Source organism: Octodon degus, unplaced genomic scaffold (assembly GCF_000260255.1).
Source record: "Octodon degus isolate 3935 unplaced genomic scaffold, OctDeg1.0 scaffold00271, whole genome shotgun sequence".
In the NCBI taxonomy this organism is placed as follows: Eukaryota; Metazoa; Chordata; class Mammalia; order Rodentia; family Octodontidae; genus Octodon; species Octodon degus.
The window spans coordinates 2078650-2105097 of NW_004524847.1; the positions used below are offsets into that span (position 1 = coordinate 2078650).

Consider the following 26448-nt stretch of genomic DNA (forward strand, 5'->3'; position numbering starts at 1 on the left):
CATCTGTAATTCTTGATGATACTATGGAAAGTATTTTTACTAGAACTGTAAGTGCAATTTTTAAGAAAGTTAAAAGTACTATTAGGTGAGGTCCTAAAAGCTATCCTAGAAATGAGAAGGAGGAGGTGATAAAAGAGGAGTTGGAGAAAGAAAAGGAGAAGAAGATATGGGAGGAGGAGAAAAAAGGAGGAGAGGAAAATGGGGAGATTTTAAATAAATATCAGGGGCTGGTGAGATAGTTCAGCAGACTGAGCACCTGCTTAGGTGAGCGCAGGGACCAGGGTGTGACGCCGCACCAGTCCCACCACTGAGCGTGCTGAGCCATTGCAACTAGGCATGGTGGCGCACGCCTGTAAACCCAGTGCTGGGGAGGCTGAGACAGGAGGATCACTACGAGTCCGAGCTGCACAGTGAGGCCCCGTACCTAATACATAAAACAGTAAATAAATAAATATCAGGCATATATCAGGATGTAGAATTTTATACATAAATGAGTATAGTAATGAACTTGTGGGATATATTTTATAATAAATTTTTGTCCATTTTTTTTAACTTTGACAGAATGACTAAACAATTCCTACAAAAACTCTGTAAGCAGCACAAGCTTTACCTGACGCCTGCACTGAATGATGTGCTGTATTTACACTTTAAAGGTAAGGACCTTGAAGGGGACATTTAATGTTAGTTAGAAAGATCTTAATGCTATCAAAAACTGCCTACAAAGGTCATCTTTAGCACTCAGATTTTATTTATTTATTTTGTACTCATATTTAAGTGGAAATGTCAGAGTTCAGGAAAGATCTATGAAAAAATAATATTTCTATTCAGGAAAAGTCTTGTTTTTCTAGAGTTTAGACTTATGGGTATCAAGAAAATACAGTGGTATCTTTTACGCTATGTTGTCTAAGAACATATGATTTTTCCAAGGCTGAAAGCTAGCTTATGGCTCCTCTGGGCTTGTGAACAGTGGGAGAGTGGAGTGGAAAGCAAGGATGAGGCTCTAGGGTGCCTCCCAGAGGGAGAAGTGCGAGCGGCAGCACCGCTGGGCTTGGTGTCTCGTGTCACAGCTAAGCCGAGAGCAGCTGCGTGGCCAGGGCTCTGCTTAACAATGACAAAGAGCGGCGAGAGCTCCCAGTCTGTGCTGAGCTTGGTGACCAACCTGCTCTATCGTCAGTGTTTTGTTTCTTTGTTTGTTTGTTTATTCAGCAAGTATTTGCCGCAAGCTGTCTGTGCTCTGGGGACTATGCTCGGTGCCAAGAGCGCAGAATAGATGTGGCGCAGTGCCTTCGGTGGCTTGGGGGTTGGGATGGCCACCAGAGGGAAGGGGCTGAGCCAGGGAGGTGCATGCCGGGCCTCTGCAGCACAGGCTTCTGGGGCTTGGATAGCACCTTACTGGTCTTCTAACTTCCAAAGCTGTCCACCCAGAACCTAAGTGTAGCAGTGGGTAACGTGACCTGCGAGGACAGGTCCCTGGACATTGACCCTGGGGGAAGAAGACCCAGCAAGTTAGGCCAAGCAGAAAGACTCAGAGAGGTGAGGAACCCAGGGAGAGGTGTCTGCATTACTTATTGTAATCCTGCAACTTAGCAAATTAAAACCCAAGTTCATTAGCTCGCGCCTTTTCTGAGGGCCACAGTCCAGGGGTGGGTAGCTGAGTGCTTTTGGCTGGGGTCACCTATGAGACTGCAGTGCGACAGTCAGCTGGCATTTGTCACTGAAGCCTGCTGGAGCCAGAGAATTCCATGCTCAGCCCTGCAGGGGAAAAGTAGGAGAGTGACAGTTTGGACCTACTCTGTGCTGATTCAGATGGTAAGCAGTTTGAAATAGAGGGCAAGAGACAGTGATGGCCTGTTGGGTCCCACTACCGAAGCTAGGCATGGCCGGATCCCGGGCTCGCCGTTCTTCCCACCAGCCTTCTCTGCTTTTCCCTGCCACAACTCCTCTGTGCTGGTCCTTCAGGGTGGACTCGCCCCCATTCACTGCCATCCAGCCTCCGGGCAGGTGGCTGCTGCAGTCCCAGGCACTGCCGGACCGAGTGGGCAATTCTGGCAGAAAGACCCCTTCTTTCCAAGGAAGCCAGCAGAACTCCCCAAGTTTACCAACACTAGGTGTGACCAGCTCCAAATCAATCACTGGCCTCTGCCACCCAGAGACCCATGGGGCAGTAGTAGGAGAGCAATTGCAGTTCAAAGAAAAGTCACTGGATGAGAAGGGGTGGTTCCTAGGAAGGTGTCTTAGTCTCATCAGGGCTGCTACAGAGGCTGGAAAGTCCAGGGTCGAGGCTCTAGCAAATTTAATATGCAGTGAGGACCCCTTTCTGGATTATAGTCAGAGCCTTCTGTTTGGGTTCTCACATGGTGTGGGGGAGAGGGAGCCCTCAGAAGCCTCCTGTAAGGGCACTAACCCCATTTGTGACGGTGGGCTCCATGCTCCTGACCCTGTCACCTCCCCAAGGCTGCCACTTCCTGCTACTATCATATCCGGAACTCGGAATTCAATGTATGGCCAGGAGAGGTGGTGCAGGCCTGTAACCGCAGCACGCAAGGAGGCTAAAGCAAGGTCATGATTTGTGCCCAGCCTAGGCAACTTAGCAGCCTAATGTGACAATGTGACCCTGTCTCAAAAGCTAAGATAAAGTGGCTAGGGATGTAGGTCAGTACGAAGGCTCTGTGTTCAATCCCCAGTACCAAAAAAGATTTCAACATATGAATTATTATTCTTATTACCATTATTTTGGTACTGGGAATTGAACTCACACTTGACAGGCAGGCGCTATGCCAGACAGCTATATCCCCAGCCCTCACCATAGGAATTCTGAGGAGACACAGATGTTCATTTCCTAAATGCGGACAAAAATAAGGGTGGCCTTGAGCCCTCTGCTCTGTGTATCAGGAACCTGGCTGAAACCCCTTTTCTTCTCCCCAGGATTTGACTGCATTGAGAACCTAGAGGAGTACACGGGCCTGCGCTGTCTCTGGCTGGAGTGCAACGGGATACAAAAAATCGAGAACCTGCAGGCCCAAGCTGAGCTGCGCTGCCTCTTCCTGCAAGTGAATTTGATTCATAAAATCGAGAACCTGGAGCCTCTGCAGAAGCTGGATGCTCTGAACCTCAGCAACAACTACATCAAGACCATTGAGAACCTGTGTAAGAGCTTCCGCAGCCTTTCCTGCCCCTGCCGCCACCTCCCGGGGAAGGAGGCTCTCGGGCTGCTGCCGGGTGGGGGCTGCTGCGGCCCCCGGCCGTTCACTCTGTATGCTCCCTTCCAGCGTGCCTGCCGGTCCTGAACACACTGCAGATTGCCCACAACCGCCTGGAGACGGTGGAAGACATCCAGCACCTAAAGGAATGCTTGCAACTTTGCGTGCTTGACCTTTCCCACAACAAGCTGAGTGATCCGGAGATCCTGCGTGTCCTCGAAAGCATTCCTGATTTGGTAAAAGCAAACAAAACAAAACAACGAACTTGCATCATTTTATGTCTTCTTGCAGTCCTCCTTGGCCTCTTCCTTGCTTCTGTCCTCCTTTCTTTTCTTTTGCTTCCTCTTTTTCCTTCTTTCTTCTTTGTGTTTTTAGCTGGAACATCTTAAATATCAGCTGTCATGTCACCCACAAATATTTCAGAGTATGTGTCTGACACAGAGGGACTTTTAAAACATAATCACAATAATACTATTATACTTGAAACATATTAACCACATTGAATACCTCGTCTGTATTCAGTTTTTCCCATTTATCTTAAAAATATGTTCTGACAGTTGGGGTATTGAAATTCAAACCAAATGTAGATGCTGTCCTTGGGTTACTTGTCAGCTTGGTCCCTTTTGGTTGGTGAAAACTCTCCTTCCCTGTTGTCTTCTCCTGTCACTCGTCAGAGAAATTGGGGCCTTTCTACGGCAGCTTCACACATTATAGATTTGGCTGATTGCATCCTCAGGGTGTCATTTGACATGTTCTGCTGTTCCCAGTATTTCCCATAAAATGATGGAGTCAGAGATTTCATTAGCTCCTGGCTCAGTGCCGTCCATTGCACCGTGCTGGTGGTATGCACTGTCCACTCGCCTCTTTGTAAATTTAAGACTACAGTGGGTTCAGATTTGCCCTTGGTCAGGCCGTGGGGAAGCTCCCACTAACCCTTCCCCTGTTTAGCAGCCAGTCAGAGCCCTGCCTAGAGGTGCTGTTTCATTAGGACTCCACAGTGACTATGCCTGACTCTTTTATTCCTTCTGCATGGAACAGCTGGGCTGCTTCAACAAAGAACTCCCACCCTTCAGTCCTGGTCTGCACTGAAAAGGCCAGGGTAAATGTGGGGGTCTTCCCTTCTGCCTTCCTCATTTTCAGCAAAACGAGATCCTCAACCTCGAATGGCAAGGCCCAAAGACTACTTCTTTGTTGGCCTCATTATGAGTTGGATTTTTACAGTCTCTGATTTAAGTCTTGCTGTCACTTTAATTTTTAACTTTTAAACTTTGAATTTCTCCATCAGTGCTAATCAGCTTTCCCTACCACTGGGACACAATACCTGACACCCACAAGTTAAGGAGGAGAGATTTACTTTGGTTCATTTGGTCATGGGGAAAAGGGCCTGGCGTAAAAAAAGCTGCTCCCTCCTGGTGGCCTGGAGGCAGAGACAGAGGGGAGGAGCCAGGGACACAACACCCCTCCCTCTCCAGGTCCCAGCCCCAGGGGCCCAGCCCTTCCAGCCAGGCCCCACCTCCAAGTGGGAGACTTTCCGGGGACATTTCAGATGTGAAAGCTCCAGCAGGGGGTTCCTGTATCCTTTTGCCTCCCCTCCAATGGCCTTCGACAGCTTCCTTGTGTGTATATAGTAAAAATGTGGAAAGAAACACACAAAACCTTTGAGTCCATTGTACTTAGAGCAGGATAAGTGGAGAAGAAAGTGAGTCCATTTAAAGAAAAACAGTAAACAAATCATAGTTTAGAAGTAATCTGCAGAGAGAACTATCCAGAAAGACCAGCTTAGAACTGCCACACATGGTGATACTGTAAAGCCATGTTGCAGCAGAGCATGGTGGCTCACGCCTGTAATCCCAGCACTCAGGAGGCTGAGGCAGGAGGATTGCCATGAATTTAAGGCTGGCCTTGGCTACACAGTGAGTTCAAGATCAGCCTGAACTCTGTGGCAAAACACTGTCTCCAAAAATTAAAAAATAAATAAAAATAAAAGGATTGAGGATATAGCTAAGTGTGAAGGCCACAGATTTAATCTCCAGTAATATTAAAAGACTAACTGGGATTTTTTTTTTTTTTTTTTTTTTGTCATGGATGGAGTTTGGGAAGTGCTAAATTAACTATTGTATAATGCATTTACTTCCTGCAGCAAACCCTCCCCCAAAAAACCATTTTAGATTTGAAAAATATTGTTTTGGTTTGGGTTGGGTTTTTGAGACAGGGGCTCACTTTGTAGTCCAGGCTGGCCTCAAACTCCTGGAGATCCTCCTACCTCAGACTCTGGAGTGCTGGGATTTCAGGCGTATACCACCATGCCTGGCTTGGACCTGAAAATTATTTAATGACCATACACAGATTTAAAATGGTTCATTCACTGGTAACCATTCACTTTCTTGGAGCTTCTTTGGGCAGGTGGGGATGTTGGCATTTGCAGATCGGGGAGGATACCAGGCCACTGCTGGGCCCCCTCTTTCCTGATCTCACTGTGGCCTCAAACCCCATGAGAAAGGCCCTCTGTGCCACAGTGCTCACAGTGGATAAGGACGTTTTCCATCCTTTCCCTCGGTCTCTGCTCCTTATCTGTCACCACTGTGAATGCCTTCTTAAAATGGGCTCTGAGGGCTGGCCAAATAGCTCAGCGGATTAAAGCGCCTGCTTAGGCAGACACAGCAGCCAGGTTCAACGCAGCGGCTGGGTTCAATCCTGGGCGTGCTGTGCCAGCCCCGCCCTGGGGCACACTGAGCTGGTGATTGAGACTGGGCATGGCGGTGCATGCCCGTGATCCCAGCTCTTGGGAGGCTGAACACAGGCGGATCACTAGGAGTCTGATCTACATAAATAGTGAGACCCTGTAGACCCTTACTAGTAAAATAAAATAGGCTCTTGCTGGGAAGGAAAGAAAATAAGCAATTAAACTGAGATGCACTTCAGTACAAGAGACTGAGCAAAACTAACAGAATAAAAGTAAAAATGTAGCTGAAAAATGCAAACAGAATCACCGCACTGAGAAAGAGGCCCCAGAAATGTCTCCCAGCTCTACAGTCAGGAAGAACACTGAGGTCTGAGCCCTGAAGCTCAAGCAGGGAAGGGTGGCTCAATGACCAACCGGACAGTTCCAATGTCCCCGGGGCAATAGGGCCTCTAACTGTGCTCCAGAACGGGAGGCGGGCGCTTGGGTTCTGCTCAAGAACACACTGCGCTGAGGTGCAGGGGCCAGCCCGGGGTCGCCCCCGCGCCGGCGCGTGCTTCCTCCCGACCTTCTCGGTTGTTAGTTGGCTCCGTCTGTTTGCTTTCCAGCGTGTGCTGAACCTGATGGGAAACCCAGTTATCAAGCACATTCCTAACTACCGAAGGACAGTCACCGTGCGGCTGAAACACCTGACTTACCTGGATGACAGGCCAGTTTTTCCGAAGGACAGGTAAGCTCAGAGAAGCCTCTGGGACATGTCTGGACATTTAATAGTTGAGTAAGCGTAATATTAAGCTTTTAAAGTATCTGATTTTTGTGCATTTTTAAGTGTTATTATATATTCTTTGGACATTAGTTTAATGGGCACATTCTACCTGTAATAGAATCCGAGCACTCATTTATAGAATCTTACACTCCTTTGATCACTGTCCTGGTCAGCAAGTTTATTTTGTTTTTGTACCCCATTGCTAACGATTTCCTGGGGATGGAATGCTGGGAGTATTGCTACTGGGTTGAAGAATGAGGCTTGAAGCCAGGTGTGGTGGCACAGGCCCATAATCCTAGCACTCTCAGAGGCTGAGGCAGGAGGATTGAAAGTTCAAACCCAGGCTGGGCAATTTAGAGTTTTAACAAGACACTGTGTCAAAACGTAAACAAGAACAACAGCAGCAGCACTGGGGATGTAGCTCAGTGCAAAAAGCCTGCGTGCATTGAGGTTAGTGTCCAGTAAACACACACACACACACGGGTTGAGACTTTTTAAAAGCTCTCCTAATTTATAATTCTTTAGAGAGTTTACAGCAGATTACAGTCTCACCAGATACAGCCTCTGAAAGAGGCTCTGCCCAGCACTTGATGAGTGCAAATGGTATCTTGTTTTAAGTTTGCATCTTTGGATATCTGTTGAGACTGGCCACTTTTCCATCCTTTTTGGCTTTTTTTTTTTGGCAGAACCAGGAATTGAACTCAGGCCCTTGCGCTTGCCAGGTAAGCGCTTATTCTACTGAGCCATCTCCCTGGCCCTATCATCCCTCTTTATATTCATGACTTGTTCCTATTTTCCAGTATTAGGGAAAAGACCCTAATTTAGGGCCTCATTAGTGCTAGGCAAGCATGCTACCACTGAGCTACATCCCCACCCCAGCCAGGCGTGGTGACACACACCTGTGATCCCAGCACTTGGGAGGCTAAGGCAGGAAGATTGCCGTTAACTTGAGGCCAGCCTGGCCTATGGTGAGTTCAAGGCCAGCTTGGACTATACATCAAAACCCTGTCTCAAAACAGAACAAAACAACCACACACACAGAAATATATCCCAAGCCCCCCCCCCTTTTTTTTTTGGCAGAACCAAGGACTGAACTCAGGTCCTTGCGCTCGCTAGGCAAGCACTTATTCTACTGAGCTATCTCCCAGCCCCTCCCAAGCCCTTTAAAAATGTTTATTTTTATACAGAATCTACATTACTCAGCTAGGCCTTGTACTTGTAATCCTCCTTCTGTAGCCTCTCAAGGAGCAGTCATTGTCACTACTTTTACTTGTGGGTTTCTTTCTTTCTTTCTTCCTTTTTTTTTTTTTTTTTTTCGAAACAGAGTCTGGCTATGTAGCCCAGGCTGGCCTTGAACTCTTGGCAATCTTCCTGCCTCAGGCTCCCAGGCTGTAGGATTACAGGTGTGTGCCACTACACCTAGCCTTGTGTTTTTAATTTACTTTAGGTCAGTGTTAATTCTACTTAGAATGAGCCCATGTATGGAGTGCTTGAGGGAAAGTAGAGTACAAATTTTTAATCATGTGACATTTCAAAAGAATTGTAGCTTGTAATGTGTTTCTAAACTCACAAGCTTAAGCCAAACTAATAGTTCAAATGGAAGAGAAAGCCTCTCTGTGCAGGTAAGAAAAACTTTCCTCTTTTCTTAAGAAGTTGAGATTCCGAGACACTGGCCGCCATTCCCTGGGCTCCGGGCTGGGCTGGGGCAGCCTGGCAGCACTTCGCAGCTGGACTCCTGGCAGGTACCTGGCTCCAAGCAGTGAACCAAAGAGCGGCACCTTGAGGTTCCAACGGCACCCTAGCGAGGGGAGGCAGTTGAGTTCAGGGCAGACATTGACATGACCAGGGTGTCCCTATTGCTGTAGGTGTGCGCTGCCTGTCCTCTTGTCTTAGAGGGACCGGGGCCTGCCACCCACCTTCTCTGTCCTTTGTTGTCTTGGGGTGCATCAGACCCTGGCACAGACTTGCTTCCTCCTCAAGGGCAGCCCTTCTCCCGCAGCGCGCTGCACACAACCCCACCAAGAAGCCCTGGGCGCACAGCAGCCCCTGCGGCCCCACCGCAGCGCACGCTTCCGGGTTCTGCTAGGAGATCAGAGGCTGGGACCACAGCAGTGTCTGTCCCTGCCATGCCTTCTAGTGGGGGCTTGTGGCCTTCCTCTGCTCAGTGTACCTCAGAACCCTATTTCCAGATACCTTGTCTCCCTTGCAGTTATCCAGTGGCAGTCTGCTCTCTAAAGTTTAGCATCCTGCTTTTAAGCCACTGGACCTTAAAAAAACCCAGCTCTACTGAGCCATGCCTCATCCACTGCATCATCCACCCATCTAAATGCAGGGATCTAGCGTTTCGCAGAATGCTACAGCCGTGCACAGCGAGTTTTAGGGTCTTTCATCGCCCTGGGGGAAAACCATCTCCATTAGCTGTCGCACTACGTTCCTTCCACCTCCCTGCTTGGTGACCTGCGATCCACTCTCTGTGTCTGTAGATTTGCCTGTCCTGGGCACTCCATACGGATGCAGTCAGCATGTGGCCCTTGTGTCTGGCACCCGTCACACAGCACCCGTTGTCAAGTGTCACCCACAGTGCACCCTGCTCCTATTTCAATCCTTTATCGCCATCTAACATTCCTTCCTGATCGGCCTTGGAAGTCTGCTTTCCCACCCATTTTACAAACTTGGGTTTTCTCCTTTTGGCTGTCCTGAATAATGCAATTGTACTTGTGCAGTGTTTGCATAGATGGAGGTCTTGTTACTTGTAACATGTAGACAGGAGTGGAGTTGCTGGACCCAGTGGGAACTCTGTGCCTCACCTTTGGGGACCCACTGGTACCTCACCCAGAAGCTGCACCAGGGTCCCATTCCTCCCACCAGTGGACATGGGTTCTGGCTTTTCCACATCTTCGCCAAAATGTGCCATTGCCCCTCTTCTTACTGAATCCTCAAGGGCGGTGTGAAGTGGTGTCTCACTGTGGTTTTGGTCTGCATTTCCTAATGTCAAGCAGCCTTTTAGCAGCAATGTGTATGTATTTTGGGGGAAAATGACAGTTCAGTTTCTTTGCCCAGGTTTTAAAATGAATAGACTCTTTAAAAGAGCAGCTTTAGGTTGAAAGAAAAGTTGAGTATAAAGTACAAAGAGTTCCTTGTACTATACCTTCCCCTCACATCTCCCCGTTACCAACACCGGACAGGCGAGTGGTACACTTGCTGTAGCGAGGCCGATATGCGAGGCCGATATGTGAGGCCGATATTGTATCACTCACTGAACTCCACAGTGAACTTCTGGGGTCATTCTCTGAGTTATACAAATGCATAGTCATGTGTGCCCCATCGCCGTCCCAGACAGAGTAGTTTCATGGCCCTAAAAGTCCTCACAAACCCACCACCTGTCCCCACCCAGCCCTGGCGCCACAGTCCTTTATTGTCACCACAGCTGTGCAGTTTCCAGATGCCACGGAGCTAGGATTGTACAGCAGGCTGTCTTTTTTTTTTTAACTTTTTTTTCCAGCATGCTGTCTTTTCAGGATGGCTCCCTCTGCTTACCAGCAGCTATTTTGATAGCTTACTTCTTTTTGTTGTTGAATAATACTGCATAGTCTGCTGTAGCACCCTATGTCCTTTGGCCTATGGAGGGACATCTAGGTTGTCTCTAATTTTTGCCAGTTAGGATAAAATTGCTGTCAACATCCACATGCAGGTTTTTTTGTAGAAGTAATTTCCAAAATCATTTGTCTTTTGTGCCTTTTTTCTCGATTTTGAAGAAACCAAGCAAGTCTGATCAGACAGCATCTGAGCAGGATCTACCCTTAGATCTCACCTGCTTCTGTCTTATTTTCCACACACAGAGCATGCGCGGAGGCCTGGGCCAGAGGAGGGTATGCAGCGGAAAAGGAGGAGAGAGAGCTGTGGGAGAGCAGAGAGCGGAAGAAGATTGCGGACAGCATCGAAGCCCTGGCCATGATCAGGCAGCGGGCAGAGGAGCGCAGGAGAGAGAAAGAAGCCCGGGAGGGAGGTACATGCTGGCGTCCAGCAGTCCATGCAGATCGGGCCAGGCGGGGTCATCAAATTCAGTCTCTGATGTGTGGGATTTTTTTTTTTTTTTTTTTTTTTTTTGAGATAGGGTCTCACTATGTAGTTCAGGATGCCCTTAAACTCATTGTGTAGCCCAGGCTGGCCTGGAACTTGTGGTGATCCTCCTGCGTTAGTCTCTTAGGTGCTAGAATTACAGATGCACACCATATTTTCTGGTTTCTGGTATCAAAAGGTTCCAGATGAACATGTGGGTGGAGGCATGCTTGGTGTAGGTATGGGGCAAGGAGTTCGGGGTCATCCAGCATGTTCCCTCCTGCCACCTCTGAGTGCTATGACCCAGTGGCACCAGACCCCTTCTTTGTGGCTATGTCCGCTTCATTAAGTGGGGGGCTTGGCAATGTCTTCTGGGGACATTCAGCTTCCTTTATTTAGGTGTGAAAAATGCTCCCATGAACATGACTCATAGTCATGTGTGTGGGTGGGGGTGGTGATACCGGAGGCTAAGCCCAGGGCGCTGGCACTGAGTTACACCCCCACCTCTATTTTATTTCATTGAAATTTTTTTTTTTTTTTTTTTTTTGTATTTTAGGGAAGGGTCTATAGGATATTCAGGGTCTTACTACTAGATCAGACTCGTAGTGATCTGCCTGTTAACAGCCTCCCAAGAGCTGGGATTACAGGTGCGTGACACCACGCCCAGTCTTACTGAAATTTTTGATTGTCTTGATTTGTTTTTTTGGAGGCAGGGGCTCACTGTGTAGCCTGGGTCCACCTTGCTCATGTGGATCCTCCTGCCTCAGGCTCCTGAGTGCTGGGATTTCAGGCCTGCACCACACACCCGGTTGTTTTTTATTTTTAGACACAGCACTGCTCAGGCACTACGTGGCCTACACTGGGCTCACCCTGGCAGCCCTCCTGCTTCCACTTCCTGGAGGCTGAGATTACAGAGGGGGCCACTGTTCCCAGCCTTCTGGGCTCTTCCTTTCCCACATGCGTGGCACCTCCAGGGTGCTCATCTCAGAAGTGCACCGCCACATGCTCGCCCTGGTGTCCCACACTCACCTTGGACCCCCTCGCTTAGGGGTGATGCCACCAGCAGACGACAAGGACAGGCGGGATGAGCCTTCTGTGGCAGGGGACATGCAGCAGAAGATGGAGCTGTTTGTTGAGGACAGCTTTGCAGCCAGGGACGAGCTCTTCCCAGAAGAGGCAAGCAGGGAAGAGGCACAGCCCGTGGACACTGGCAGAACGGCCGAAGGCGGGGCGCCTGCAGGGAGCCTGTCTGCTGCAAACCCAGTGCCCCTGGAAGGTAACTGGGGCGAGCGAGGGTCCTGCCGGGAGCCTGAGCCACTCTGCCATTGCTGTTCCTAGACCATAAAGTGCACGAGCGTCCCACATCCTGGGCAGCACTGCTCAACACAAACGCAGCAGGAGCCGCTGAGAAGAGAGTCTGCAGCAGCCATGTCAGAAAAAGTAAAAACATGTAAAGCCATTAGTAGTATACAGTGTAATCGAAGTAAGTGGCGTGAATAGAAGGTATTATAGCAGCACTGAGCACAGTGGCACACAGCTGCCTTCCCAGTGCTCGGGGCTGAGGCAGGACAGTCACGGAGTTTGGTTCTCCTGGGCTACACAGTGACGCTCTCTCCAAACCACAAAAACTTTATTTATAGCAAAAGACACGCTGCCACGAGTGCTCTCCAGAACCCTCCCGATCACTTCGAACACACTCGTCCCATCGCTCTTGTCACTCACTGAAGCAGTTCCGGAAGTGCTCTTCCATGGGTGTTGTCAGAAGTGTGACGCAGCTGCCAGCGCCACCAGCGGAAAGGCAGCTTGCAGAAAAGGCCTGTGTCCTCATCCGTCTTACCCATCCTGCCTGGTACTGAGTGACTTCCGGCTCTTCCCGAAAGCCAAAATGACCCTGAAAGGTAAACGATTTGCATGGATTCAGGACATGAAGACATCGATGGCGGCAGCAGGAGCGCCGCGAGAGGACTTCGAGGACTGCTTCCTAGAGTGGCGAGAGTGTTGGGACAAGTGTGTTCACAGCGAGGGAGAGTGTCCTGAGGGTAACCAGCAGTGTGTCTTTTATTGCTGAAAAAGTAAACATTCACTATATTTTTTTTATCATACTTTTATACCTGTCTCCTCCCAGTACTGAGGATTAAGCCAAGGTCTTAACACAGAATTACACCCCCAGCCTCCCCATTTTTTTTTTTTTTTTTTTTTTTTTTGTACTGGGGATAGAACTCAGGACCTTACACATGCCAGGCATGTGCTTATGCCACTGAACCATCTCCCTGGCTTTTTTTTTTCTTTAAGACAGGGTCTCCCTGTGTAGGTCAGGCTGGCCTTGAGCTCACTATGTAGCCTAGGCTGGCCTGGAACTCTCTTCAATCCTCCTGCCCTTGCCTAAGTGCTGGGATTATAGGCATACGCCACCATGCCCAGTCCCCAGTTTTTCTTTTTTTAAATTTTGAGACAAGGTCTTGTTAAATTGTGAATTGCTCAGGCTGGGCTTCAGCTCGTACTTCTGCCTCAGCCTCCCACAGTGCTGGGATTACAGGCGTGTGCTGCTGCACCTGGTCTTAGTGCTGAATTCTGATTTATTAGCTACCTACTTTATGTTTAATAATATCTAAGGAATCTCAGCATAGTATCTTTCAGAGAAACAGGTATGTGGGAAATGCAAATGCCCACAGGGACAGGCTCTGACAGCAGGGCTAGCCGTGCGCGTGTCAGAAACTGGGGTTGGCATTTTCTCGGTGCTGGGACCAAACACCAGGTGGGTCAGAAGAGAAGGGAAGGAAGACAGCAGGGGCCTGAGTGGGCAGAGGCCCAGCCACAGAGCACAGAGAGCAGAGGGGCTGCCGCTGCCACTGGGGACAGAAGTGCCTCTGGGAGCCAGCTCAGCCTCCTCCGCGCTGGTCACCGCTGTTCTGGCTGCTGTGGACTCCAAGCTTCTGTGTCCATCCAGAAACTTGCCTCGTTTCAGTTTTGCCCTAGGGAACACCCACATGGTCTGTTACTCCCTGGCAGGGCCACGTTTCCCCAAAGGCTTTCTTGGAAGGAGACAGATAGGTCTTGGGGCTGTCATTCCTTGTCCTCTCAAATGTACCTTAGCTGCTAGCACACATGGATTTTGCAGGGGCCAGGCCCAGGTATTGCCAGGAGCCTAGGAAAGGAAGGGCTGCCATCAGCGCTTCCTCATTGAACAAGTCCTGGACCCTGAGGCTGGAGGGCTGGCTGTGTGCCCTCAGGGGAAGGCGCCCTGGTGGCAAAGGTGGTACAGGCCAGCTGCCCTTCAGGGTTCCTGCTTGATAGCCCCATGGCACCTTCTCTTGGGCCTCCCCTCCAGGTCACAGTGAGAGGGGCAGCTTCCTGTGGTCTCTCCAACAGGGCCTCAAGGGATCTGTCACCCAGCCGCAGCTGGGGCCCCTGTGCTTTGGCCCATGGGCTGGCAGTTGGCACCAAGGCCCTCAGGTATACTCACTCAGGACCACTGACTGCTTATGTTCCTCAGAGTCGAGCTCCAGGCTGGTGGCTGCTGATGGCTTGTTGACTACAGTGCCTCACGGAACCAGAACCAAGGACACAGAAGCCGTTAACCAGGGGGTTGAGGAGAAGCTCTTTATTGCGGTATGGGTGTACTCAGCCTTGGAGAATGGGGTCAGCTTGCACCTTTGTGATCCTCGCCATGCTGTGGGTGGCCTTTGGGTGGCAGGGGGGGCCCCTTGGGTCCTGTGCATAGTGAGACCCGGTGGTGCTGGCACATGTGGCATGGCCCGCACAAGCACGGCCCAGACAGCTCTGCTTGAGCTGTGTCTGCCCGGCTCCAGATTCGCTTGCCTTAAGAGGTGCCTTGCAAAGCACTCAGCCCACTGGCAGCTCTGAGTCCCGCTCATCGCCAAGGGCTCTCCGAACCTTGGCCCCGGCTGGGCAGCTGCTCACTGCCCGGAACTGTTCTGGCCTCCAGTTGTCTCCTCCCTCTCCAGATGTCCCTGCCCAAGCCCCATCTCTTTGGCCTGTTGAGTGAATGTTAGATCCCATCCTCAAGTGCCACTCTTCCTGGAGATCTTTTCATTTTGATGACAGTCACATTGGCCTAGAGACGGGCCACCATGGGAACCCACACCTTTGTCCATGTCCTTGGAAAGGTATTGACAGGACGTGACTGTTGCCCCCGCCCCCAGCTGGTATGCCTCTACCTTCTCACTACCTCCTGTCGAACTTCTCAGCTAGTGTTTACCTCAGACCTCAACATTTCATGACTAAGTGTTAAGCTGACTGTGGTCAATATTCACGGTGGGCTTCTAGCTTCCTGGTTCTATGGATAAACCACTTAACATTGGAGAATAAGTAGCCAATATGAGTTCATACTCTGCATATGACATTGGTCTAAGGATGCTCTGCATCAACTGATGCAGCCCTTTTAATTCCTGTAAGAGGTATATACTGTTACCCCAATTTACAGATGGAAAAATTGAGACAGAGGCTAGTCTGCCCAGAGCTGAATAGCTAGACACCAGCATGAGAATCTTTCCGGGGCTCAGACAGCTGATCACGGTGCCTCCTTCCCAGCATGCTGGCTGGCGTCTTTGGTTAAAGATAGGAAACAAGCCCACAAACACAAAACTAAGGCCTACCAGTTTGGGGAGGTACACAAGGGCCCCCATCGGGCCCAGGACTTGTGCACACAGGTGTTTTGGATTTGGGTCCCATTATTTCTCCCAAGGTGAACTAAACTGTCTCTAAAAATAAAATGAGGCAAAGATGTGGCCGTCCTTGGACCCTGCCACAGGCTGCAAGCCCTCGCTTCCCCAGATTAGTCTGAAGCTTGGAAAGATAGCATGGTATCTATGCCACACGTGTGGGAGGGTCACGCATCTTCCCTCCACACCTGGCTGGTCCACACCTAAGGCTCCGTGTCCCCTACTCCCATGTAGCTCACCTCCCCAGTGACTGGCTTGTTGCTCCTTACAGGACCTGCCTGACTTGGAAGATGTTGATGACACAGACGCACCTCGGGAAGACCTGGATAAGGTTATCAGTACACATTTGCCCTGCAGTCAGACTGAATTCCACTTTACTCTTGTCATTTAGCACAATTGTCTTTTAAGTCCCATGATCAAAGAAAGCGTGGCATACACTTACATTTTTGCCTTGATGGAATTACAGCTATGTGTCCTGCTTAAGGTCTTATTACCCACGTGGCTTCTCTCGCACATGCATTTTACTGCCCCTCCTAATAGCCACGCACCATACACAAGTACCGGAAGCACTGTTCCCTTCTGGTGGGCTTACAGGCCCATCTTAGTAATGTGTTCCACTATAGCTACTGAGGGTAGGAAAAGGGAGGAGAGAGTGAGGGGCCAGGGCCTATGGGTGTCTTCCTAATTCACCTGGCTACCCTTCCTCAGGCACTCGGGCGAGCCCAGGGGCCCAGGGAGAGGAAGCGCTGATGTCATCTGTGTGTCTTGTCGCTATCAAGAGACAGGCACCTCTGGTTTCCGTGCAGGCTCTGGTGTCCAAGGCAGAGCTCCAGAGAGCTGCTGGCCAGCTGGGTGGGGAGCGCAGTGTGGAAGACAGAGGCGGGCAGTAGGCTGCAGCGCTCAGCAGCAAGTGCGGGCAAGCAGGGCCTGTCGCAAGGCTACTCTGGTCAGGCACTGTGCAGTGTTCCTTGGGGTCACTGCCATGTGGCCACACAAGAGTTGGTAGCATTCAACGTAAAGTATTAAGTGGCTGTTGTGAGGTGTTGACACACCCTTCTATTCTCTCACTAGGAACTGTGCTTCCCGAAGATCGAGGTCCTCTCAAGTGGGAGCGACAGCAGTGACACTGAACTGGACACAGCCCTCCCTGGGTCAGAACACTGGCCTAGAGGTGCCCTTTCACACATATTCACCGTCTCTAGGGACACCAAAAAGGCCAAGGTACCCTTCACAGACATCCTAAAGGAAGACGTGATGGACTTGCAAACCAAAAGTCAAGACCCCAAGGTCCCAAGAGTGCTCATCCAGGAGCTCAGTGACATGCACTCAGGCCGAGGGCTAGCATCCCCCTGCTGCAGGAGAGATGCTGCAGAGGACAGGGACAGGGACGATGCCCTGCCTGCAACCTCCTCCCCAGGTGAAGCACCCAGCTCCCCAGGGCCCAAACACCCATGGATGGCTAGGAGGGGAGCACCAGCACACCTCAGCCCAAGCACCCCAGTTCCTGGATAGCCATTTGTGCTGGGCCGTGATATGCCCCAATCCATGATGCTGAAGCTGACGCCTAAGTGCATGGCACTCTGGGGCCTATGGAGCCTAGCTGTCTGCAGGCCTAAACTTCTGGGGGAGGGAGGGGACTACAGACAGCCTGGTGGAGGTTGGGACAAGCCAAGGTGCGAGGCTGTAGGAACATCCCATGCCTGATGCACCAAGCAGGGACAGCATCTGGGGGCCACACCACATGCTGGTGGCTGATACCAAGGGGCACCTTGTGAGGCCAGTGAACAGACATGGAGAATGAATTGAGGGCTTCTGTTGACGCCAATTGGCGTCAGGTGTGTCAGGTGTCCCAACGAAAGGGAAGTGGGTGGGGGCTGGCCATGCCCAGCTCCCAGCAGTACTATCTCTTCTAACCCTAGGAGATGGAGCTGAAGATGACCAAGTGCAGCCTGAGACAGGGCCTGAGGAGTCCGGCCTGGGGACAGGCCCAGGGCAGGTGGGACTGGCTTTGGACTGAACTGAAGTACCCACCATCACAGCAGCAGTGACGGGCCCAGATGCATCACCTCCCCCTCCTCCTGGAGTGTGGCCACTTGCTAGGCCTGCTCTGTGGATTTGGCTGGCGACAGTTGCCCATGTGCCTTGCTCACCTTGTACCCTTGGCCTTTCAAGACATCCTTGTACCCAGAACCTGTCACTTATAGGGCTATGTAACTATAAATGCCTCATCAGCATGATAAAAACACTTAATACCAGCATGTTCCTGGCACGGTGTCTGCAAGCCACACGCAACCCTCTGCTTTGTCAGCCACGTGGAAGACTGCTGGCGGGTCACACCTAGTGTCAGTGCAACCTTGAGCAGGTGAGGGGACACCATGCAGCCCACGAACACAACTGCTCCAATTCGTGTGCAGCTGCCAGGTTTATTCCACCCAGGCCTGGTGCCCAAGAGTCCCCCTCTGCTCTGCAGCACAAGCTGCCCATGGCAACAGCTGCTGGCCTGCTCTGAGTTGCACCGTGAGGCTACACGGCCTTGTCACGAGGTCAGATGCAGGGCAGGTACCACCACCCCAGCTTCCTGGAGGTGGGTGAGATGCAGCCCTGGCCATCTCCAGGAGAGCACCAGCGACCCTGGCTCAAGCAACCCTTTTGCAGGTGGCTTCTGGACCTGTGTGCAGTAAATATGCAAAACACAGCCCGCTGCTGTGCTGTTCCTTCAGCTCGGCTCCCGGCTCCAGGCACCTGCTTTTGGGTCCCACAGCCCTCAGGAGGCTCTGCCCCAAGGGAAGACACGGCTGGTCTGCAGTGGTGGAAAAGCGGCTTGGCAAGGACGGCAACTCTGGATGTCCTCAGAAGCCCATGCGCGGCCTTTTCCGTTGTGGCTGAGAGCCAGGGGTGGGCAGCCGCGAGGGTGTGGCTTGGACACAGGAGGCCTGGGAGGACGGCATGGCCACATGCTCCGGGGCTGGGGTGCTCTTTGGAAGTGGCAGCTTTGCCATGTAGTCCCGGAGTGTCTGCTGCCTCTCTGAGTGGACACCCCGGACCCACAACTGCTCAGCTGACTCCTGGGAGTACGGGGTCACAAGCCTGGCCTCTGTGGGAATCTGCTCTAGGGTAGGAGGGGGGCTGGCCGTATCTGGGAGGTCCAGGCAGCTGGTGAGGGAAGAGAAGGTGCTGGACAGTTGAGTCCGGCGCTTGGGCCGCCTGGCCTGCTTCCCTGGCTCTGGGGCCTTGCCTTGCTGTTTTCTCCACCAGGCAGTGGCCAGGCCTTCCCAGGCCTCCTCCAGACGCTCACTGAGCTCATCCTGAGGGCCGGGCTCGGGGGCGGGGGGTAGCTCCGCCGGCGGGAGCAGGCCCAGGTCCTTCTGTTGTAGTAACCGGCCCCCAACCATGGCTGCCCGCAGACCCTGAAGTACTTTCCCCTCCACCTCCTGGTGCTTTAGGCGGCCCAGCAGCCGGCGGTGGGAAAAGGTGGGTGCAGCCCACACAGGGGGTGCAGACGGCACCTGCAGCAGGGCCTCCAGCCAACGACTGCAGCAGGCAGTGGCCCCTGTGGTCCAGGAGGGTATGGGCCTCTGATCCACTGGAGGCGCTGTCGTCCTGGGCACAGGGCAGTCAGGCTCAGGGTCGCTGGGAGGCCCTGCATCTTGGTGGAGGCTGGAGGCTGTTTGGAGAGTAAGGTGCTGGTAGAAGATGTCCCCAGCTGCTGAGAGCTGGAAGAGCCACACTGCAGGTGTGGAGGCACAGGGTGGGAAGGCAGAGGCCAGACCTGGGGAAGGAACGGCGATGACCAGACTGGCCGGCCCACAGGCCTGCATCCCATGCCAGCTCCCCATCCGCATACCTATCGTCGGTGCTTCCAGTCGCTCCAGAAGCTGCTTTTGGCTCTTGGGCTCCAGCAGGGGAAATGCAGAGAGGGAGTCAGCTGGGGAGGGCACAGACTGGGGGGGCCCTGCCAGCTGGGGTGCAGAGGCCTCCTTTCCTGCAGGAACCAGAGGGCTGAGGTCCAGGCTGCTTCTCTTAGCCCAGCCCACCTGTGCACAGCCCCGCCCGCAGGCCTCACCTGTGATATGCAGTAGCCGCACCTGCCCACCTAGGCCACCCAGGAACAGGGGCTGTGGGGCGCCAGGGCTGGCTAGAGGCAGTAGGTGGGCCAGCAGGGCCGGGGAGGGGAGGTCATGGTTCCACTTAAGCATCGGCACCAGGGGCAGGCGTTCATCCACCAGGTAGAGCGAGAACTGGGGCCAACCAAGAAGGGTGCAAGAAGAGGGGCTCGGCGCAGGCCAGCACACCTGTGCACTGGCCCCTACTGTGGCCCAGGGCTCTCGGGACTTCTGCAAGCCCCAGGGGACAGCACTCTAAAGGTGCCTCCTGAGAAGGTAGAGGAACACAGGGACGGAAGGCCAGCACAGCCAGGAGAAAGGGTCTCTAAAGAGGTGAGCAGGAGCCTCGTCACAAAGAAGCCACCTGGCCTTTTCCCACCTGTCCCCTGCCTGTAGCCCTGAGCCTGGGCCTGTGTTGGGGGCATACCTAACATCTGAGACCCTGGGTAAGTGGCCTCAGCACTCCTCCCCTGCTTCTGTATACTCGGGACCTGTCAGGCACACATCCTGGCCCCTGCGCCTCTCGTCGTCTGCTATTGCGGCCCACCCTACAGTGAACTGGGACACCATTGCTCAATAGGCTTCCCGCCTGCCCAATGGCTCACTGGTCAGGCTCCATGTGGCTGGGCTGGCACGCTGTGAGGGTCTCAGGATGGCAGGATAAAGGGGATTTACTCACCTGGGTACAGATGAGATGCAGAGTCGGAGGCAGTGATTTGGGGCCAGATTGCCCCAGGTACTGCGTGAGCAGCACACGTTCCCCTTTCTGGCAGGAGGCTTCAGCCCCTGCCCGGAAAAGCAGCAGACCACATCCAGGGGGGCCCTGGGGAGAACACAGGCTCAGCTTTCCTGACGCGCAGGTCCTGCTGCCCCTCAGTGCCCAGCCCGTACCTGAGTGTCGATCATCTTCACTCCTGTGCGGTCGCCCACCGTCAGCACCCGCGGGTGGGCAGTGAAGTCTGCCCAACGCCAGGGAGAAGGGTCCCGGAACACAAGGGTCTCTGGGTCCTTATAGACTTGCTGCAGCCTGGGAGAGACAGATACGGCGGCTGAAGGCTGCAGGCAGAACGTGTGTCAAGGATCAGACAAGGCAAGGCAGGACACGCTGGGGCGGGAGCAAGGGCACAGCTGTTACAGTGCAGGTATTCAAAGGGAGGGCATTACCCATTCTGGGGGGTCCACAGACAGATGGCTCCAGAACAGCTGCAGAGGGCCAGCTCCCCAGGCAGGTGAGGGCTACAAGAACAGAGTGATTAGTGCAAAGCGCCCTTTGCCTAGACCTGCCTCCCCAGGGCCCAGCTCAATACCCCCTCACCTGAGACTGATCCCTGTGGCTCCCTTCTCAACCTGCAGCACCTGCAGAGGGGCTGGCCGCCGCTGCCTCCCCACCTTCCACACGGCACAATGGTAGTCAGAACGCACAGCCAGAAGCGCTGGGAAAGAGATGGAGGGGTCAGGCTCTGGGCCCAGGCTGTAAGCCCATCATGGATGGAGGGGGCTAAGGGCCTTACTTTCTCCTTGGACAGTGCTGGTTACCACCTGCCGCACAGGTCCCTGGAGCTGGATGCACCCTGGATCCCCAAGGACCTGAGGCTCACTGTCTGAGGTCAGAATGACGTCCTGGAAACCTGAGCCTGTGGCTAAGGAAAAGGGATGAGCTCTGGCCACTGTAAGCCCCTACTTTCTTGCTTTCTCCTTCCCTGGACACCGCTGCCCAATGAGAAAGGATACGCAGCCTGTCCAGTGCACCGCCAGCCGGATAGACCAGTTGGCCAACCTGTGGGGTCCTTCCAGGCAGCCAGGCCAGGGCACCTCCGGTGAAGGCCTCATCCAGGAGCAGTCGCTCCCAGCGTGTGGCCAGCTCTTCGTGTAGCAGGCCCCCCAGCAGGCGCGACACTGACTTGCCCAGCACTGGGCCCCCAACGATGGAGAAGCGGCGCAGTCGGTGGCTGAGGTAAGCCCAGGGACACCTGGGGAGGACAGCAGCAGCTCACTGGGTGGTGAAGGGGGGGGTGGGGAGCAGGCCGAGGGGGGCCAGGTGCAGAGCACAAGCTCATCTACCTAGTTTCCTTCCTTGGAAGCCGCCTGCCCTGTTCCCTCATCCCAGGCACAGTCACAGGACCCAGACCTGGGTGAGCTCTCCATCGCCCCTGCACAGCGACTGGTTCACAGCTGGGCATGAGACCCCCGCCAGGTCAACCAAAGTCCTCCTGGGACTTTTGGTGTCTCAGGAAGGACACTGATTTTTTCCTTGGAATCAAAAGCCATCTTGCTGCCATGTGACAACAGCCTTTCTAGGAATTAAGCCAGGCAGAGGGAAGCAACGAGAAAGTAAGAGTCCTGTCCACATTATCCTAACCACCAGGACGCGGCTATGCAGAGTCCACACACTGAAACCCCTTTTCCCTTGGGCCAGTAGGAGGAGTGTGGCTCACACTGCTGACTGGGAAGGCATTTGGCGGGAAACCCGGGCCCGTGTCCTGGCTCCCTCCACATCCCATCGCCAGCGAGGCCCATCCGGCAGGTCCTTTCCCTCTAGCCACTTGCCCCCAGGGCTGGTGTCCGCTGAGGTCCTGCAGCAGCCTCTTCGCGCTGACCACTGGCTTCTTGGAGCGGTTCTGTGTGGAAAGGCCTTGTTAGGCTCACACAGCCTGGATTCAGCGGGTGGGGGGTGGGAGGGAAGCCAGTGGTGTGCTCCGGCCCAGCAGGTGGACACTCACCCGGCCTCCCTCCAGTCTGAAATTCTCCAGCATCATCTTCCCCAGGGGTGCAAAGGCTATGTCCCCGTGATCCCACAGGAATCTGCTGAGCTGGGAGAGGAGGCTGGTCATTACGGTCAGTACACACAGCCCAGGCCAGGCTGCAGAGCACCCTCTGCTGTGGGACTCCTCACCTGTTCAGTGACATCCAGCACGGCCTGGGGCTGCCTCCGGTAGCGGAAACCCCCTCGGAAAAGGAGGTCCTGTGCTGTCACACCAGGGTCCCAGGGATCTGAGCGATAAGGAAGGTGAGGAAAGGGGCCAGGAAGACCACCCACGGGCTGGGAGAGGCCGCAGGCATAGAGGGATGGGTTGAGCAGCGACAGGAAGCTCAGAGCCTGAGCGTCTTACCGGGACAGGGTGGCAGCAGGGGGAGGGGCCCAGGCATCGCCGGCTGCCAAAGCAGAGCCTTGGCCGAGTGCGGAGCCGCAGTCTAGGGGGAACAAAACCACTACGGTGACATGAGGATTCTTACGACAACCCTACAAAGTCGGTATGAGTGTCAGCACCATTTTACCAATGCAGAAGCTGAGGCACAAGAAGGCTTCACTTGCCCAGGTGACAAATGACAGAGAGAAGAGCCAGCATTTGAACCCAGGCAGCCAGAGCCCACTGGGCTTTGCTCAGAGTCATGAGCACACGTCTGTTCACATGCTCACTCATCCTGGCCTGGTCCACGAGGGCAGGCGTCCCCTGCCCGCAACTTACACTGTGCGTTACTGTCTGGGGGAGAGCGGGGCAGGCACAAGGGAGCCAGAGCTCCTGCTGAGTGATCCCTCTATGCATGGCAGGGCAGCCCAGGGCCCCGAAGGAGAGAGTTCAGCGGCCTGGGCAGTGGTACTCTTGCATGGGACGCCGCCCTGCCCTGCACCGTGCCAGCAGGCGTGACTGCTAAAAACAGGCCCCAGGCCCCTCCTTCCATCCTCACCTTGCAGTTCTGTGGTGGGGACTCTGGCAGGGTCAGGGTGTCTCTCCAGCTGCACATAAAGGACAGGTCGGGGATATCACTCAGACCAAGGGGGCCAGTCATGAACAATGAGGGGCGGAGTGAGCTGGGGAAGTCCATCCTGGAACAGCATCTAGGGTCCCACCAGCCTTCTCTGTGTGCTTGACACTGAAAAACCTCCCAGAGCTCCTGGGGAGAGCACAAACAGCCTAAGTCAGATTTTCCTCGAGGAAGCAGTTACTAAAACACCCAGAGAGGCATTACAGGTAGAATGGTTTGCAAATGCCAAAGCGCTGGGGCAGAAGTGTGTGGCAAACAGCTAGGAGGTCACAAAACGAATTGGGAGAGTGGAGGGGATGCGGCCAGACAGCTGGCGTGGGCCGGCCTCTGTCTCAGCACTGATGCCATACAGTTACCCCCGCGCAGACACGCTTGCAGGCTGCACCCCACCCCACCATGGCCACGGGCTGAGTCTCACTCATCAGCCTCCCCACTGTCAAGCGCAGTGCTTACCAGAAGATGCACCGTGTTGGATAAAAATAACTTACATCAAAGAGCTTCACCAAACACAAAACTCTCTACGAGTAAACAGCCCCACCATTCCTCTCTTATTACAGAGACAGCAGACTCACGAGCACCAGTATCTGCCAGACATGGTGCTCAAGGCTTGTTCTTCTAGGGCCCGAATTTGGGGGTCCAGGATGCTAGGGGTCAGGAAGCAGTGACTTGCTCCAGCGCAGCAGCAGAGACTGCCAGAGCCTGATCCTCGCCATTCAGGGCCGGTGCTGCGAACCACTCCTCTCCCAGGGACCCAGAAGCAAACACCAGCATTAGCGTCAGCAGCAAAGCCTTTCCCCGTGGAACGTCGGCTACATTTTATCAGTTTTGTCTGTAACCTCTGTCCAGATCCATGTTTTCTTTTACTACAGATCCATAAATTCTGCGACCTCTATCCAGAATATGTAAATATCCCCAGCCTGATCATAAAGCGCCTCACCCGAGAGCCTACATTCCCTTCTAAGTATACTTCTTTAACTTTGCTCAGTAAATCTCCATTCCGCTCAAAGACCAAGTCTTGAAATGCTTTTCCATGATAAGGCAAGAATCTACACTTTGGGTGAGGACAGTTAAGATTCCCATTTCGTCTTTTTGGGGACCTCCTAATACTATGGACAGACCAGTGAGGCAGAAGACAGCAGGCTGTAGGGAGGGACTGGGCCCAAGGTAAAGACAGGATGACCAGGCCTTGGTCAGGGAGGCTGGAGCCTGAGGTCAAGAGTGCACAAGAACCAGACGACAAGTACGTCCAGGCCCGTAACAATCAAGTTGCTGGATGGTCACTGTGACAACTTCTGCCCCTACATATCTAGAAAAATTTTTGCATTCTCACTTTCTTCTTTTAACAAACCACTTAGGAGGGCTGGCCAGACAGCTCAGCGGACTAAAGCGCCTGCTTAGGCAGAGCGCAGCGGCCAGGGCTCAATCTGCCCATACGACTGAGACTGGGCGTGGTGCAGCGTGTCTGTAATCCCAGTGCTTGGGAGGCTGAACACAGGAGGATCACTACAAGTCCGATCTACGTAGTGAGACCCTGTACTAAATACATTTTTTAAAAACAAAACACTTAGGATAGAGGCTATGAGGCATCTGCAGACACACGCTTGCTACATGCCTCAACTCATTTCAGGCCTATGGGTTGACTCACACTGAGCCCTGGTCATTTTGGTACAAAAACTCCTAGACAAAGTATCCCATGGCAACCCACTTTCAGGCACGCTCCCAACTAATAGGAGCTAATCTTTTGTGTGTATGTGTTCTACAGGGTCTCACTCTATAGTTCAGACTGCTCTTGAATACACTATGTAGCTCAATCTGGCTTAAAACTCACAGGGATCCTCCTGCTTCAGCCTCCTAAACACTAGGATTACAGGCGTGCGCCACCATGCCCATCTTAGTTTTCTATTCTTGCTTCTTCCGTTTGACTTCATTCTCTGACCTCGTGAGACATGGCCCCAAATCTCATCTCCACAGAAGGACCCCTTCTGATGACACTCCCACGACACCTTGCCTTCTCCAGCCAGAGTGTGGGCAGCAAACTGATCAGACGTTTCAAAGATAAGGCTGTCCGACTAAAGCTGTCCCACGCAAAGGGACAGCTTTACTGTCCTAACCTTTAGAGATTCCTGTCACGGCAACAACCAGACACAGAAGCACATAAACATGAACGAAAGACAACTCTAGGAAGAGACGAAACGGAGGAGAACGGTCCCAACAGCCTGAGAAGCCTCACCGTCCCCGCCGGCGGCCCCAGGCCCCGCTGCAGGGCGGCGGACCCGGCGGGTCTGCGCCAGGGCCGGCGGGGCGCACGTGGGCCTGGCCCGGAGGACCGGGGCTCAGGGGCCCCCCACCCCTCGCGCCCTGCACGCCCCAGGCCCGCGGGAGGGTGCGCGCGCACGCACGGGGCCGGACTTCGGCGCGCCTGGCGGGGAAAGGGAGTCCTCCGAGACACTCGCTGACCTTCGCGCCACAGGAGTGCCCTAAAGCAGCACGGCACCTACCGCGGCCCTCGCGCGCCAGCCCCCACAACAGCAGCGAAGGGTTTTCCCGGGCCGGGCCGGAAGTACTCCACGGGTGACCGGAAGTCCCGCCTCCCAGCCCGACCGCACAAGCGTGCTCTATCGCCACCTACGGAGGAGAAGTGGAACGGCAGTAGACAAAAAAAATTCATGAGGTCTTAAAATTGGTTATACAGGCTTGACTTGGATTTGAAGCCCACTTCTGTTTTACCAACTTCCTATCTCACAGAGTGGTTGTGAGGACTAAGTTAACCCGCTCAACAAGCACTGAGCACCTGCTATGAGCCAAACATTGTATTAGTCTCATGTACCCTCCTGATTGTCCTTGAATCCTAAAGAGCTGGCTTTACAAATAAAGGCGCCAGTGTCCTTGGATGTGAGAGGGTCCCAGGGATGCCCAGGTGGGGTAGCTTCCTAAGCAATCCTACTTGTGTGAGAGCCACTCCCTGCACACACTGGGATCAGAGTCAGGGCCTCCTGTGTGCTACACAAACACTCATGACTCTCCACCCTCTGCTTCTGGGATAGCTGGGACTTAATGGTGTGCCCCACCATGACACCTTACAAAGCAATCACAAACCTTACCACTGTCCCAGCCTAGGGGCTCTCTAACTTCCGTGTGCACCTGAGTCACTGGGAGGGCTTGTTAGGACAGCTTGCCGAGCCCTACTCCAGAG

The 26448-nt window shown here is 53.3% G+C and overlaps 2 protein-coding genes across 8 annotated transcripts in view; one reads left to right on the forward strand and one right to left on the reverse strand.

Annotated features, from left to right (window-relative positions):
- Dnaaf1 (dynein axonemal assembly factor 1) overlaps positions 1–17430 on the forward strand; it is a 17968-nt gene extending 538 nt beyond the window's left edge. The window contains exons 2-10 of the mRNA XM_023706799.1: positions 562–653; positions 2926–3147; positions 3270–3436; positions 6489–6610; positions 10486–10652; positions 11754–11981; positions 14199–14314; positions 16459–16804; positions 17307–17430. Of these exons, the coding sequence (XP_023562567.1) occupies positions 563–653; positions 2926–3147; positions 3270–3436; positions 6489–6610; positions 10486–10652; positions 11754–11981; positions 14199–14314; positions 16459–16804; positions 17307–17404 (1557 nt within the window). The 5' untranslated portion in view covers position 562 and the 3' untranslated portion in view covers positions 17405–17430. The remainder of the gene's footprint in view (positions 1–561; positions 654–2925; positions 3148–3269; positions 3437–6488; positions 6611–10485; positions 10653–11753; positions 11982–14198; positions 14315–16458; positions 16805–17306) is intronic.
- A 782-nt stretch (positions 17431–18212) lies between these two features.
- Positions 18213–25795, reverse strand: Taf1c (TATA-box binding protein associated factor, RNA polymerase I subunit C). 7 transcript variants are annotated; one of them, XM_023706796.1, is made up of 15 exons: positions 25655–25795; positions 23178–23226; positions 22601–22682; positions 22384–22481; positions 22211–22300; positions 22038–22108; positions 21222–21460; positions 21002–21118; positions 20806–20923; positions 20655–20726; positions 20382–20517; positions 20170–20313; positions 19451–19625; positions 19232–19369; positions 18213–19156 (listed from the first exon to the last, which is right to left on the reverse strand). In XM_023706796.1, the coding sequence occupies exons 3-15, from the start codon at positions 22635–22637 to the stop codon at positions 18237–18239; spliced, it is 2355 nt and encodes a 784-aa protein (XP_023562564.1). In that variant the 5' UTR covers positions 22638–22682; positions 23178–23226; positions 25655–25795; the 3' UTR covers positions 18213–18236. The 7 variants fall into 7 exon arrangements, with proteins under 7 accessions (XP_023562564.1, XP_023562562.1, XP_004646623.1 ...); XM_023706794.1 differs by having other exon boundaries at positions 18213–19051; positions 23178–23384; XM_004646566.2 differs by having other exon boundaries at positions 23178–23384.
- Positions 25796–26448: the final 653 nt, after the last annotated feature.

Excerpts from the sequence above, each read along its gene's own strand:
- Taf1c (XM_004646566.2), bottom strand. The coding sequence starts at position 23,315 with ATGGACTTCCCCAGCTCACTCCGCCCCTCATTGTTCATGACTGGCCCC. Across the intron at positions 22,683-23,177 it reads CCCCACCACAGAACTGCAAG|ACTGCGGCTCCGCACTCGGC; the intron begins GTGAGGATGGAA and ends TGTTCCCCCTAG. Across the intron at positions 21,119-21,221 it reads CGGTGCACTGGACAGGCTGC|GTTTCCAGGACGTCATTCTG; the intron begins GTATCCTTTCTC and ends CCACAGGCTCAG.